At 37.4% G+C, this 14,513-nt stretch overlaps 1 protein-coding gene across 4 annotated transcripts in view; it reads left to right on the top strand.

The window, feature by feature from the left end:
- Nucleotides 1-14,513, top strand: part of PSL4 (calmodulin-binding protein) — a 70,486-nt gene that overhangs the window by 42,868 nt on the left and 13,105 nt on the right. For 3 of the 4 annotated variants that reach the window (XM_089807630.1, XM_089807628.1, XM_089807627.1), the window contains 5 exons: nt 744-1,059; nt 1,334-1,438; nt 1,553-1,654; nt 1,768-1,825; nt 1,942-2,010. In XM_089807630.1, the coding sequence (XP_089663756.1) occupies nt 744-1,059; nt 1,334-1,438; nt 1,553-1,654; nt 1,768-1,825; nt 1,942-2,010 (650 nt within the window). The remainder of the gene's footprint in view (nt 1-743; nt 1,060-1,333; nt 1,439-1,552; nt 1,655-1,767; nt 1,826-1,941; nt 2,011-14,513) is intronic. The other variant, XM_089807629.1, reaches the window with a different exon arrangement.

The raw sequence follows: 14,513 nt of genomic DNA, 5'->3' as shown, positions 1-14,513 counted from the left end.
ATTTATCATTATTTGCAGTAACAGTTATTGTGGTGTCACCATCTCATTACTTTTGATGCAAAGAATAATAGATAAGAAATTTCAGCCTGGTGAATGAGTCATTTTTTATTTCATTCTGGTTGCATTACTTGTGGCAATATAATGTTGCTTTGTTACTAACTCTCTAGCTATTTCAGCAGCTATCTTATTAAATGTTTTAAGAGAATATTTATTTGGTTATTACTAAATGTGGCAGTGCCCCCCGCCCCCCCCCCACCTCTTTTATAGTCAAATGGATGTATTCTTTGGGTTTTTGCTTTTGGGCAGTCTTACAGTTTACCTCATTATCACTTTGCACCCTTAGGATTATAGGCAGCTTAGCAGAATCAAAATCCATTTTGATTCTGGACCTTTCACAGGGTTGAAATCCACTTTGGGGATGGGTGACTATGTTTTTAAAAGGGTTCTGTATGCTAAGCTTGGTGTTTACTAGGCCAGGGCTGTAGAAGTACCTTTACCCTTTTCTTGATTAAAAAATTGACCCTGGTCTGCAGTCATTCCTCAACCCCGTAACTCACAAAATTCAGGAGTGTGGAGGTTGTGAGGTGAGGATCTCATGGAATTTCTTGGCACCGAACAGTTCAGCCTGCAACATATAAAACCCACGTGATATACATATTTATCATTGTTGTGACTTGTGACTATTGTCTCTAACTTGGTTGCTACTGATGTCAATTGCTGGATTCTTCATCATGATTTTCCAGGGTCATAAAAAGCTAGATACCACAGAGGGGCTTTCAGGAGCAGAATTAGGTAAGCTTGTAGCTTCTCGTTGGATTCGTGAAGCTTCAGACCAACAAGTGGAAAATAATGATGAACGTGATGAAAACGATGAAAAGATGGATGATATGGATAGCAAACATCATGAAGAGGATGAGGACTATTCTTCTGAAGACGAGGAAGTTGAAAAGGAAACTGAGGACGAATATGATGAATTCGAAAACAAATATGATGAAGAGGATAACAAATATGGTGAAGAGGATAACACTGAGGATCGCACAGAGTCAGCATATTCTCCAGGTCTGTACAAAGTTTTTCTGCTTAACCACATCTGGTGTCATATTTTTCATTTATATGTGTGCATTATCCAAAAGTTGAAAGGTAAAATATTGGGAAAGGGCACAATTCTTGTTAAGTCATTGATCTATATATGTCATTATTCAATGGTCTGCGATTATGATTTGAGGTGTTTTCACCTGCTAGGGATTTAAAAGTATATAGGAAACTATAACTATCCTACTTATTAGATTTTAGTGTTGTTTCCTTCTAAGTTTTATCTTCTTTGGGCTTAAAGAACTACCAACATCAGCTACCCTTTCTTGGTGGGGTAAACTTTGGCAAAGTTTCCAATCCATTTTGAGAGCAGTTAAGCTATCAAGGGTTTCAGTAGACATGTCAGGTAATATTTGCTGCATTTCTGGATGCTTTTTGGTTTGATGACTGTGGAGATTTTAGGAGGGTTAAGCCATGAAAATAAGTGAAGAGTTCGTGAGGCATTTATTTGATATTGCAGAAGCTGCTCGTGTCCGGAAGGATTATAATGATTTAAGTCACAAGCTATCAAAAATGCAATCTCGGATTTCTAAATTGGAAAACAAGTTAAAGCAAGATTACGGTGAGTATCAAATTTTAGCTGAGCAGTTTGCCAGGGATATGAAAAGTGTTCTTTTCTTAGCTAAGTTTAGCAAATAGTATATTAAAAGAGTTCACTCTTTGTTGTATCTTTAGGCAACGAGGGGGAGTTCTACACATTTTATGATCAATGTTTTGAACTCAAAGAAAACAAGTATGGCCTTGATCCTTTCTGATTGTATTCTACTATACTATTTTGGGACTCTCATGCATTACGTTGTTTTTATTGTTTCTTTCATTTCAATGTCAAATTTAATGATCTTCTTTCAGGTATGTTTACAAGATATGCCCATACAACCAGGCTTCTCAGGTGGAAGGCCATAGTACTACTAACCTAGGGTAGGCCTTTTAACATTCCACTTTGCTATTTTGATATGGTTATAAACTCACATGTGCTTTGGCTACTTGTGGCATTATGTTTACCTTGTTGAAGGTAAATGGTGAAAACTTTCTAGTATGTTTTATTACTTAATAAGCTCCTCATGTAAAAGATTAATATTTTTTTTGTTTCTTCTAGAACCTTCAGCAGTTTCTTTCAACCATACATGGTTGCTATTGCATGGCAAGTAAATATTTTAAATGCAAATCATATAAAGAGTGTACCATTTGAATTTTTTATGTTCCCTTAATCATTTTTTTCTTTTATTTCCTATATGTCTTGACACATGTCTTAGACCAGAGGTATAAAGTTTGGTGACTTGCAATTTTACACAAGAATGTGCCCCCTGCTGCCCTTCAAATTAATGTTGTTTTGGAGGCAAGGGCATTTTTGGGACTTTTGGGAAACATTCCTCTGGCAAGCCACCACCATTGCTAGTAGAGAAGGGACATTTTGGACCTGTTCTCTTAATTCGGAGACTTCATGGAAATGGCAATGTTCCAAAATTCTTCAGAGGAGTTGCTGATGTTCCTTTAAGACGTCAGAAATGCTTGGCCGCCTCCAATGTCAAGTTCCTGAACAAGTGATTCTTTTAGAAAACCGGACTTTAAAAAAAATTAGGGCCAGTTACCCTAACCCTTGTAGTCTAATGGGCCCCACCCACATGCACGATACTCAAAAGAAGTATGTTGATGTCATTTACCATCAGATTGTAGTTGCATGCGTTTTGGTATTCCACTGGTTGGCTTGATAGTTAGATGATTATTGTCCTATTAAAATGTCTATATATTGCATTTCATATGAATATGCCATGGTTACTTGTTTGCACAGGCTGAATGAATGTGTCTTAGATGATTGATATTCTATGAATATTCCTATAAATAGCATTTTGAAAGGATGATACTATATGGTACCAGAAAAGAACCAATCAGAATGAAATGTTTGAAGGTGGAATATTATCATAAAGGTGAAAAGCCAAAACCAAGAGCAACCGCATCAAGAATCCATGAAGGAGACACACAATTTGTAAGGTGTTCATTTTTTGATTGCTTGAGGACGACCCCCCTCTTTCAGATTGTTGGTTTGGTGGTGAAAAGCCCACCCCTTTTGTTTATGGTGTAATACTAGAAAGTTTGCTTACTTAGTCCTACTCTTCTCTAGGACTTACTTAGGCTTCTAACAGGGTCCACTTGGATGCCCTGACATATAGAGGGTCTCTTTCCTACCCCCCTAACTCTTCACTATCTAGATACACCAAGGATTTGACTTCTTGTACTCACCAAATGTCTCTTCAACCTAACTTGCTAACTTCATTTCCTAGGTTTTCTTGAGCATTTCTTCAACTGCATGGAGTGAGGGGCTCATACATGACGCGGCAGACTTCACCTAGACTTCTGGACACAAATCCCACAAGTTTTCCTCAAGTTCTTTGTATCTACTCCAAAACTGTCCAAAACAGGCCTAATTGAATTAGCCCTCCAACTTGGGTTTTTGGACTATATCTCAAAACTTCTCTGAACAAAATGAAAATCCAATCATGGACTCGAGTACCCTTTTGGAAAACCTAAAAGATTTTGTGGGTCTCAGGTTTCCAAGCCATCCGTACACCTGAAAGCAATTTTTATGCCTATAATCAAGGGTTTCACATTATGAATGACAGTTTTGACTAGGGTCTAATCAATGTCTTAGCAAAACTTGATTTGAAACTTCTTCCTCTTGTAAATATAAACATTACTAACCCCTCTCCATTTTCCATCTCATGGTTTGAAGTATCTATCACTTTCAAACCTCCAAAAGCTCCTTGTATGCACTGTGAACGCCTAACCAAGTGACTGTGACTTGCCTAGGGTTTCACATGAAAAATAGCTATGCATCTTTTCAGGGCCCAGGCATCTATGTACATTATGTACACTGGCTCCACTTCCATTCCCTCAAGGCTGTGATGAATCCACGGTAGGAACTCATTGGGGAGCCATTTTTGCAAAAACTGTCAAGATTGGAACAGCACACTGTCTGATTACAGAAGATTTTTCAAAAGCTATTCAAATGAACTTCTATAAACTAATGAACTAAATCAAAAGTACTATACAAGCGTGAACTTCACTAATCCAATGCCAAAATTCAAACTTCAATCCATTATTATGAACATGCAAACCAAAATCATCAAAACTGTGGAAACTGTGACAGAATTCGTGGCTTTCAATAACAAAACTTCCTTCTTACAATGTCCAACCTTTGCAGTGTCATTTGGGGGTGCTTCAATACCTTTTCCCTATGGGCCCTAACTGTTTCTCCGAGCCATGTGTCATTAGGATGACAAAAGGTAAAAATTGTCATAATGTTGTCATGACAATATTGCTAAATGCAATATTGTCATGGGCAACATTTTGCATTTCTAAGCATCTTTGCATTTTAACACTTGGAACTTGCTACATACCCCTAACTTGATTCCTTAACAATGTGTAAGCATGTTTGAACCTTCAGACACCATTTTCAATGCAATTTCATATTTTTGCCCTCCTAGGCCTAGTTGACAACATTGCAACATTTTTGACAACTTATGCAATCCTTCCCCAAATGACAACTTGTGACCTCTAAACTATGCAAAAAGGTGTAAAAACACCTTAGAGGACATATGTAGATCAAATCCCAACTTTACTAAGATTTCTAAGGTATTTGGCTCCTATTCCTAGGTTTGCTCTCAAAAACCCCTAAACAACAAAGAAGACCAAAACCTCTAGACTGGATTGAACCAAACACAATCCATCTAGGAGCAAACAAACCTGACCGTGAAGGGTCCAAAACTCACACTCCTAACTTGGCTAGAGTCAGTACAGGCCAAAATCAAAACTAGAAATCAAAACAAGGAGTTTGACTAGGTGCCCCTGCATCAGTTTAGCTCTCATAGTTCCAATTCAATGATTTTGAAGCTTTATAAAAGGACTTGATTTGGAGTTATGAAGTACTTTGCAGTTTACTGATGTGGGTTTCTAGTATTTGGTGTGTAGTGTGATTTTTTGAGCTAAAAAACCAGACTTTTGGAGCTCTATAACCTGCTCTTTGTGGTAACTATATGTGCGGTTTCTGCTGGTTAAGTTTATATATTGATATTAGGGTTTTTGGTACTTGCATGTGCCCTTTCTTGTCAAGTTTAAGTGAGCTTGCTACATATTTTATGGACTGATTTTAATGATGAGAAATCCTGACTTCAATTTTATATATTTTTTATTGTAACTGAAGCGAGCTCCATATTTGAAGGGTTTCAATTTATTTTATATCAGTTTTCAAATTCAGTTTACAACAGTGTGTGTGTTTGTGTTGTCAGAGAATTTGGGAATTCTTTTGCTTGAAGCATAGGACATTATTTATGACACAGTAAGCTATCAGTATTTTTTTTGCTGTCAGTCACACTGAGGTGCCCCCATACAAGTGTGGTAGACTTCAGACAATCAACAAACTTGATGCTTTCTGGCCAACCACATGCTATTGGGCATACTTGGGATTGCAATTGGTTGCCGAACATGCAACATAGCCTGTCAGGAAGAAGAGGAAATAGAGGGAGTATTCAAAGAGTGGAGACGAGTGTGAGGCAATCAAACAATCTTCTGTAAGCGAGAGTACTAAGAGGTGTCACTCTTAGCAAAGGAATGTTCTCAAGAAGATGCAGACGAGGGCATCCCTATTTAGGATACAAAGTCAGCAGTACCAGCTATAGCAACTTAACCAACAATCTAAATAGTCATATCACAAGCAATAACATTGCTGACTTCCCAGTGATGGCAGCCCCTCCACTAAATGTACCATTGCCAACAACAGTGCCAATCACACACCTTTTGTGGAATTGAACAATGTGGTTAAGTCATCGACATTGATAACTAGTTGGACATGCCAGGGTACAACATTTGGCACTCAACAGAGGGAGCATACATAGTCACAACCAATTTAGCCACTCATAGAGTAAACACTTTTCAAGGACATAATTCAACGATTTGTAGAGCCACCACCTACTAGTAAACAATTTAGCCCTCATTAAAGCCAATGCTCATTTGCAATTTCCTAAGCACCTTTTGTTGGAATCCTACGAGTCTTGCCAACTTGATGTTGGGATATCCAACTGGTAATGGCCAACTCGATGAGACTGATTGATGCGATCCAAATCCCCTGTGCTTTAGACTCTGTAGGTCCAAGGCAGGTGCACTTGATCCTGAACAAAACACTTGGGTCCAAGATACTATATGCAGATCGATTAGAATGCAAATGTAATAAAAATTTCCAAAACGACAAGAATCACAGAAAACTTTAAATTTGCAAAGTACAAATTAAGAATAATAATGATTATATGAATGTTTTTAAAATAAGAATAAGTATAGATTAATGAAATAAATGATTATATTAATTCTTCAAAAGAAAGAAATGAAACAATTGCCAGCATATGGATTTTGTAGAAATAATTTTTGATTTTGCATCTTACCTAGCTAATGAGATTCACAGTGGATTGGTGGGGATTGCAAAGGGCAAGGTGGAGAAGGTTTGGGGTCAGTACTCCCTATTGATGCATATGTTTCTATTTAAAGGGGTTACATATTTCGGTAAAGAAATGGTTTTAAATAGGGAACAAGAGGGGGAAGCACTACCAGTTCAATTATGGAGTGCAGACATGACTGGGGAAGCAAAAAATGCTAGTTTTGTTAGATTTGATAGGCACTTTGCTTCTAAACTAAGGTGCCTCATATTGAGTGACAATCCCAGAATTCCTAAGGCACTAATGCACCTTGTTAGGCCTATGGACAAACCCCATAGTCTAAAAGTTTCACATAATTGGGGAGATATTATCCCATATCCGGTCTCAACTGTCATTAGAGTTTATGGATTCAAAGGGACACCCCATGTACTACCCTATCAAGTGCCTTTAAAGGTAGGAGTAGCTGAATTTTTATGGCAGTTGGGAGGAGTGGAGGAGACCTTTTTGCACAAAAGGGGAACAGGTTCAATTTTTCCTACTTGCACTGTATCTCACTAGTTTGTAATAACTAAAGAGGGGTGGATCTTCCTCTACAAATTTTTGGATCAGTATAAGATGGCAGTATCTCACTCTCGTTTTTGTGATGCAGAAGATTTCTTTAATTCTGCTCTTAGACATAGGATCAAGCTTCGTCCAATTCAGCATGAATTCTATATCCGTGAAGATGTAATAAGGAATGAATATTCTCTCCAGGAGCAAGAAACAAAGAAAGAGAAATGGAGAGTCTATTCAAAAGTTTTGGAGTTTATTAATTGTTTTGACAAGGATTACAGTCCTCTTAGTAATGCTGCAACTAATGCAGATAGAATAAATAAGCTCATGAGTACATTCCCCGAAATAATAGAGGTAATGAATGAGAAGAAACAACATTTTATTGATTCTTTTCCAGATAAAGCCAGGGAAGTAACGAGGAAATTGGGTTTCACCCCTAACATAGGGGCAGGTCCATTGGTTGTGCGAAAGAGGACAAGATATACTGTCATTCGGGATCAAATGCCCACTATAAACAAAGGAAAGCAGATAATTGAATCTACTAGTACTGTTTTTGAAGAAAGACCCCCTGAACCCTCTCCCAAAAGAAGAAAAATAATTAGGGAAGAGGAATCACATGATGAAGGTTACTCACCTTCCCAAACTCCAATGAGAATTGAGGAGGAGCAGCTCACCAATGAGCAAAATGAACAAATGGGATCACAAGGAGTTTTTGTTACTCAGGCAGAAATTGATGAAAGGAACCCCCAGGAGCCTCCTGTGCCGAGTTTTTAATTAACTATAGCAGATTTCAGGGGAAGGGAATTAGACCCTATTTTAGAACAAGCCAGTCAGCAATTTTTGTCTGATAACAGTTTTGTAAAATCTAGGGCTTTCCATCAATTCGCGTGGATGGCAAACATGCACATTTTTGAGAAAAGATGTAGGAATATGAAAACAGAGCATCCAGAAATGGATGAAGCCTCTATTCAGAATCAAATAAAGGAACAAATGATACAAGAGTTCCAGAATATAACCCCTGAAGAGGGTAGACAGATGGTGAAAGATGCAAATATTTTATTATTGCCCAACTGGGATATTGTTGATGCCTTAATTTTTAATTTTGTGTCAAATAATTTAGGATTACAGGATCCAGATAAAGAGGAATTCTTGAGAACAGCATTCAGTAATGACCAAGCTGCTCTTGTTATGTGGTCATTAAGAAGAGGATCCAGGACTACTCCATCACAGCCTGATGATTCAGGACTAATAGGGAGTATCATTGTGAGGACGGTCGCTGATACTTCACATGTACAGGCAGCCCACATGAATGTGGACTATTCTAAATTTGCCTTGGCCACTGCAGAAAAGGAAGAAAAGGAAATGATTGACCTGCAGAGCAAGTATGAAACAGTGGTGGATGCCTACAATAAAGAAGTTAAAAAGAGAATTGAGCTTGAGAACAAGCTATTGGGAAAAACCACTAGGCAAAAAATAACATACCCTCACCCCCCAGTTGAACCTTTTAAATCCACCCCTCTCATAGAAATACCAGATACACCCCAAAGGCCACAATACTACACTGTTGAGGATTTTGAAGAAGAAAAAGGCAAACTGTGGGCTTTACATGTAGAATTGGAATCCAGATATGAAGATAAATTGAGAAAAGCTCTCACATATTTGGGGGACAAGATTGAATGGCTGCTAAGTTATGATCAGTTGGCCAGGGTGATCAGTATCTGGGAGGATTTGAAATCTAATGATGAGGCTCTAATGCCTATTTTGAATAAATGGGTGACAAGGGAGAAAGAAATAACACTTTTGTGTTTCTCTGTCATAGATAATTCTTTTGATCAAATTGAAAAGACATTTGATATTGTTTATGATCTCACTGATTTTAATAATAAAAGGGTTCATTTACAAAAATTAGTAGTATGCTACTTTGAAAAGTACAAAGGCCAGAAATTCAATTTGTTTCCTCATGCCTTAGATAAAGAGAATAATTTGAAAAGCAAAGATGAATGGGCAAAGGAACTTGATGATTTATTCTGTTTAAGAATGAATCAAGTCATTAATGAATCAGGGCATGCATGGTGGGCCGCCACAACAGAAGAAATGGTGAAGGCCAAAATATTCATTGATTCTTTAAAGCAAGAGTTTGTTACCATTAATAAGGATGTTGAATATGTGCTAAAAAGACAGAGGGATATTTTACAGTTCAATTGGCCAGATGATACATTATTTGACAAATGGATGGCAGATATGGCTCCCGTTGAGCAGTTTGATGAAGATGAAGATGATAGTGATGAAATGCAAGGTGAGGAGATCCAAATCACTGACCCTATCACTACTCAGACCCAACCGGAAGAAGAAGACAAGGATAATCTGTTACCTTCAGTTACAAACCCAGGACCACAGGATGCCGATACAACTAAAGAAAGGGAAAAGGCAGAAGTCATTTTCCCCATACAGGATAAAGATTGTGAAAGCCCACAGGTGGAGGTTGACATGCCATTATCAGAACAAACTTCATTGTTGGTTAATTTGGCTGCTGCGTACGAGGAAGGATCAGAATAGCAACCAACTTAGCAACACAGGAGCGTGTAACAAAAGGGCCCACAAAAGGAATGTCTTGCTGTTACTCGCGTTTTTGTCATCTTGTTACAAGTATATGTGTCTTTTAAAGGACACCTGTCATTTGTCTTTAGCCGGAAGCTTGTTGCATCTCACACTATTTAAGTGAGATCCCAAGGCTAAAGAAGGGTCCGAATTCTATTTTTCTAAGTACTATGCTTAGTTTGTTTTTGGTCCAAATTTTGAAAGCAAGTTTATAATGTATTTTTTTGTCAATTCTCTGAGAAAGTGAGAATACATGAATATAGAATGAGCTGTGTTTCTTTCTAAAGGTCATTCTGAGTCTATTGTAAAGGATATACCATTTTCAAAGAAAATGAATACAAATTGTGAACTGTCCCCATATCAGTTCTTTCTGAATCTTGTCTCCTTTTAATTACTTGGTTGTCTTGATATTGTATAAGTAAAGGCATGTGCAATTGAATGCAATCTAGTTAGGTTGTATATCTATTTATCACTGCTGTTAATTCAATGGATTAAATAAAAGCTTTGATGAATGTGATAAGGTTTCTTTAGTAGTGGAAAGGGTTTTGAATGATGAATTCTGATAAGAATTGCTGATAGAATTTGTTGTAAGGCAACAAACTAGATTTGAGAACTTGCTATAGACTCCGAACCCCAATGGATTAGGCACTGATCAAGTTGATACAGCTGAAGGAGAAATATATCATAAATGATTATCAAAATGCAGCATCAAATCAAATTTTACTTTTATTTTCTGTAGATCTTCAAAGCTGGCCAGCACTTGTCTGCATGGAATGTTTTAGCTTCAGTTAGCCACTATTGTTAAGAACATATGCAGATCTATAGAAGATTTCTTGGCCATATCTGTTTTATTGGATGTGTTTATCAAGTTAGTAAGAATTATGTATATGTTTGAGGATTTTGAAATGAAAATCAGAATGAAACTAAGAATAATCCTCATACAGTTGTTCCAATTTTGAATCATCCCTGGGTATACTCTCCTTGGTTTTGCAGAGCCAAAAGAGTAGAAAACCATCTGTGGTTTTGTTGAAGTTGGGTCCAAATACTTTGCATATACAATTGTTAATAAGAATTGGCTAGTCTTTAGATTGTGTATGTACTATCATTCTGGTATTAAGCATTTTGTCGCTTAGTAGTTTTAGTGCATTTTAAAACCCCAACAAAATGGCGACCTTGCTGGGGACTTGTCCAACACATCTGTGAGAAAGTACTGCAGTTTCTTTGGTCCTACTGTGTACGTGTGTGTCATGTTATCTAAGTTTTGCTCGTGGTTATAAGGGAATCTTTTAGTGACAAACCTTGAGAATTTAAAGAAGATAAAGCCCAAGTACCATTGCTACACACTGACGTATCCAGCCTATCCAAGTGTCTTATCTAACAAGCAAGAGTTGCAATCTTACGACATCAGTGATTGGTCTATCTGTGCCAGATATTTTTGTTTCTACTTGTGTATTGTTTTCCTTGAGTTAGCAAAAGTGTCATTACATATTTTCCCGAAATAGGGTGGCGACTCAGTCAAGGTTTTGAAGCTAGTGCTTGTTGTAACAGAAGGTGAATATGGCTGACAAGAGAAAGAACACAAGAGCTTACATGAGAGCCAATCCTGATGTATCAATGTATACTGATCTACCCCAAGGTGGTAGAAAGAATCAAAATAAGAAGAAGACAGATCCGAATCCCACTTGGAAACCCAGAGGCAATCCATCCATTAATTCCCAGTATCAACCAGTATTAGGGAGAGAGTCTTCTTCACTTAGTTCTGAATCTGAAACTACAAGACTCTTAGGAGGCATTTTCAGTACCCCATTACTTGATGAGAGAGTTTTCCAGGATAAGGATGTGTCCACTGTAGGAGTTGCTTCATCAAGGCTAGATCCTGTAGTAGACATGAATTATAGGCTAGGATTTAGGAATTCATTTGATAATCCTTTTAATCCTAGAGCAGCCCTATACGTGGAACCAAATCTTATAGATCTAGATGACCCTGCTGATTCAGAGGCAACTTCTGTAGATCCTAAAGAAGTACACTCTGAGATAGGATTTTTGAAGAAATGGATTGTTGAGGAAGAAGCTAAACGCATTCGTCTTGAAAAAGAGGAGGAGCAAGCCACCTTGGATGCCATAATAGAAAGGGATGCTTTGCTAAGAAGGATGGCTACTTTGAAAGAGCAAAATAAAAAGTTAGAAGAGAATACCACAACTCTCCATAAGGATGTTTTTGGAGATGTTGATAATCTGAGAACTTGCTATAGACTCTGAACCCCAATGGATTAGGCACTGATCAAGTTGATACAGCTGAAGGAGAAATATATCATAAATGATTATCAAAATGCAGCATCAAATCAAATTTTACTTTTATTTCATGTAGATCTTCAAAGTTGGCAAACACTTGTCTGCATGGAATGTTTTAGCTTCAGTTAGCCACTATTGTTAAGAACATATGCAGATCTATAGAATATTTCTTGGCCATATCTGTTTTATGGGATGTGTTTATCAAATTAGTAAGAATTATGTATATGTTTGAGGATTTTGAAATGAAAATCAGAATGAAACTAAGAATAATCCTCATACAGTTGTTCCAGTTTTGAATCATCCTTGGGTATACCCACCCTGGTTTTGCAGAGCCAAAAGAGTAGAAAACCATCTGTGGTTTGTTGAAGTTGGGTCCAAATACTTTTCATATACAATTGTTAATAAGAATTGGCTAGTCTTTAGATTGTGTATGTACTGTCATTCTGGTATTAAGCATTTTGTCGCTTAGTAGTTTTAGTGCATTTTAAAACCCCAACACAACCTTTCCTAACAATAAACCAATTTGCTAATCAATTGGTGAGTTTAGGATATGACGTAGGACAAATCACTGAATGTAGTTATTCTGTTTTACCCGATCAACCATGTAATCTATATAACATTTTCTACATACAAAGAAGGTGAAGCACTTTGGTTTTCAATCCCACAAAATCTGAAAGCTTGTCAACTTCGTAATCATGTGCATTTGTATATCCGCTTCTGCACGTTGCATTCAGTTGGAACATATGAACAAAGTATGCATCATTGTTGGCAGTATCAAATGGAAACTTGACCTTGGACTTCACCACGTGAACAGATATTGCCAATACCATGAAGATCCTCCGCCGTTATCAGATCAATCGATCATCACTGCAAATATTGAAGGTGCCATAAGTTTCAAATAGGAATGTACACCGTTTGGTGCTTATTGTGTCAATTGCAATTTGAAAATATTCCTCTCCGTGTATTAATCTCCACACGATTTCACAGGTTCTGCCTCATTCCATTCAAATCCTTGAAACAAAACATACAGAAAAGTTAATCATGCATCATGAAAAATAGAATTTATTTGTTGCTCGGGAAATGGGTCTATATGATAGGCATTGATATTCACAACTACTGGCCTTTTAAACCTACCTGCTCATAAGCTTGTTCTTATTTCCAATGACCAGAATATTTAGTATGGCTATGATACATAAGTCTGAACTGTGCCATTAACAATCCTTGTCTCGAAACCTGATAATTTTGATTCTATGTCCAATCTGTACTTTTTCGTTCATAACTCAGTATCTTTTATTGCTGTAGCTATCTCATCAACTATGTTTTATGATGCAGATGAATCTGGGTTTGCATCTTTTATTACTGAATCTGCCTGAATTCAAGACACATATCCACCAAGTCTCTGATAGAATATTTATTATTCATCTTAATTTGAACTGAATACATCTGGCATATATTTAAAGGCAAACAATATTTTCACTCCCCAAAGTTTAGGACAACGTATACACATCCTCGTCATTCAAGTATTGCCCAAATTGTCCAAAATCTTTATATGTTCTAGTTCCGATGCTGAATATTGTACTTCATCAATATATTATATTCTCAGGATTGCTTTAAGATTGTTGATGCTGACTCATAACATTGGGTCTTTGATGTACATCAATAAGTACCCTGTTACCAGGCAGAATCGTGGCTTTTCCCTCTGTTATATCCTTTGTAACAGAAATATAAGGCTGTAGATGATCGCCACCAATCTGGATGCCACTCATAGACAACCCAGTTCATGCTAATTTCCAATTTTTGTATATCCTCGTGCATATTTGCATAAATGAAAAAAGTTGTGAGTGGAGACTATAATTTGCGAATTTTTTATGCTCCATCACCTTTGTAGGCTGTGCAGTTGGCAGCCACACTAGGGGAAAAGTCATCATCTTCTGAGGTTGATGGGATTGTTCTAGAGTTGGGCCAATTGAATCCCTAGAATCCTATCAACACAGTACAATGCTACATTGGAGGACAATAGTCGACGGTTAAGCTTATGGATATAGTTGGGGGCACCCCTCACAACTTGGATATTGGCTGTGATTCTTAAGTGGGATGAGGTTGAGCAGATTCTAACATTAATGTAGGTGGGGTGTGATGGGGAATTCTTTAAATTTTTCATCTCATGAGGGTGGCGATGGCGATGAGTGGAGACACTTGAGATGATAGTTGCTTGGCACCCACAGCAAGCAGCAGTTGGACAGAGACATGGCTAAGTACTGACATTGCTTCTTGGCATGGAGTTGTGCTTTGGAGACATCTTCCTCCATTGGCATAGATATATGGATTCAATGGAGGAAGCCACACATTCAAGAGTTTGAGCACTTAACTGGGCCAAGACTTCTCAGGTAGACATTGCTGATCACATTCAGAAGTCTCAAAAGTAACTGTAATATCCTGACCAGATATTTAATCTCAAATCTTTCACAACAAAATTTAGAACTACAAGCAGATAAACTTTGCAACAGATTTTAAAATAACCAGCAATAAACCTAGCAAATACTCAGATTAAAATTCTCA

This window comes from Cupressus sempervirens, chromosome 10, assembly GCF_028749045.1.
Source record: "Cupressus sempervirens isolate cs-2001-9-10 chromosome 10, ASM2874904v1, whole genome shotgun sequence".
NCBI lineage: Eukaryota > Viridiplantae > Streptophyta > Pinopsida > Cupressales > Cupressaceae > Cupressus > Cupressus sempervirens.
Note: the sequence above shows the minus strand (reverse complement) of the source record. Positions and strands in the feature narration are given on the sequence as shown.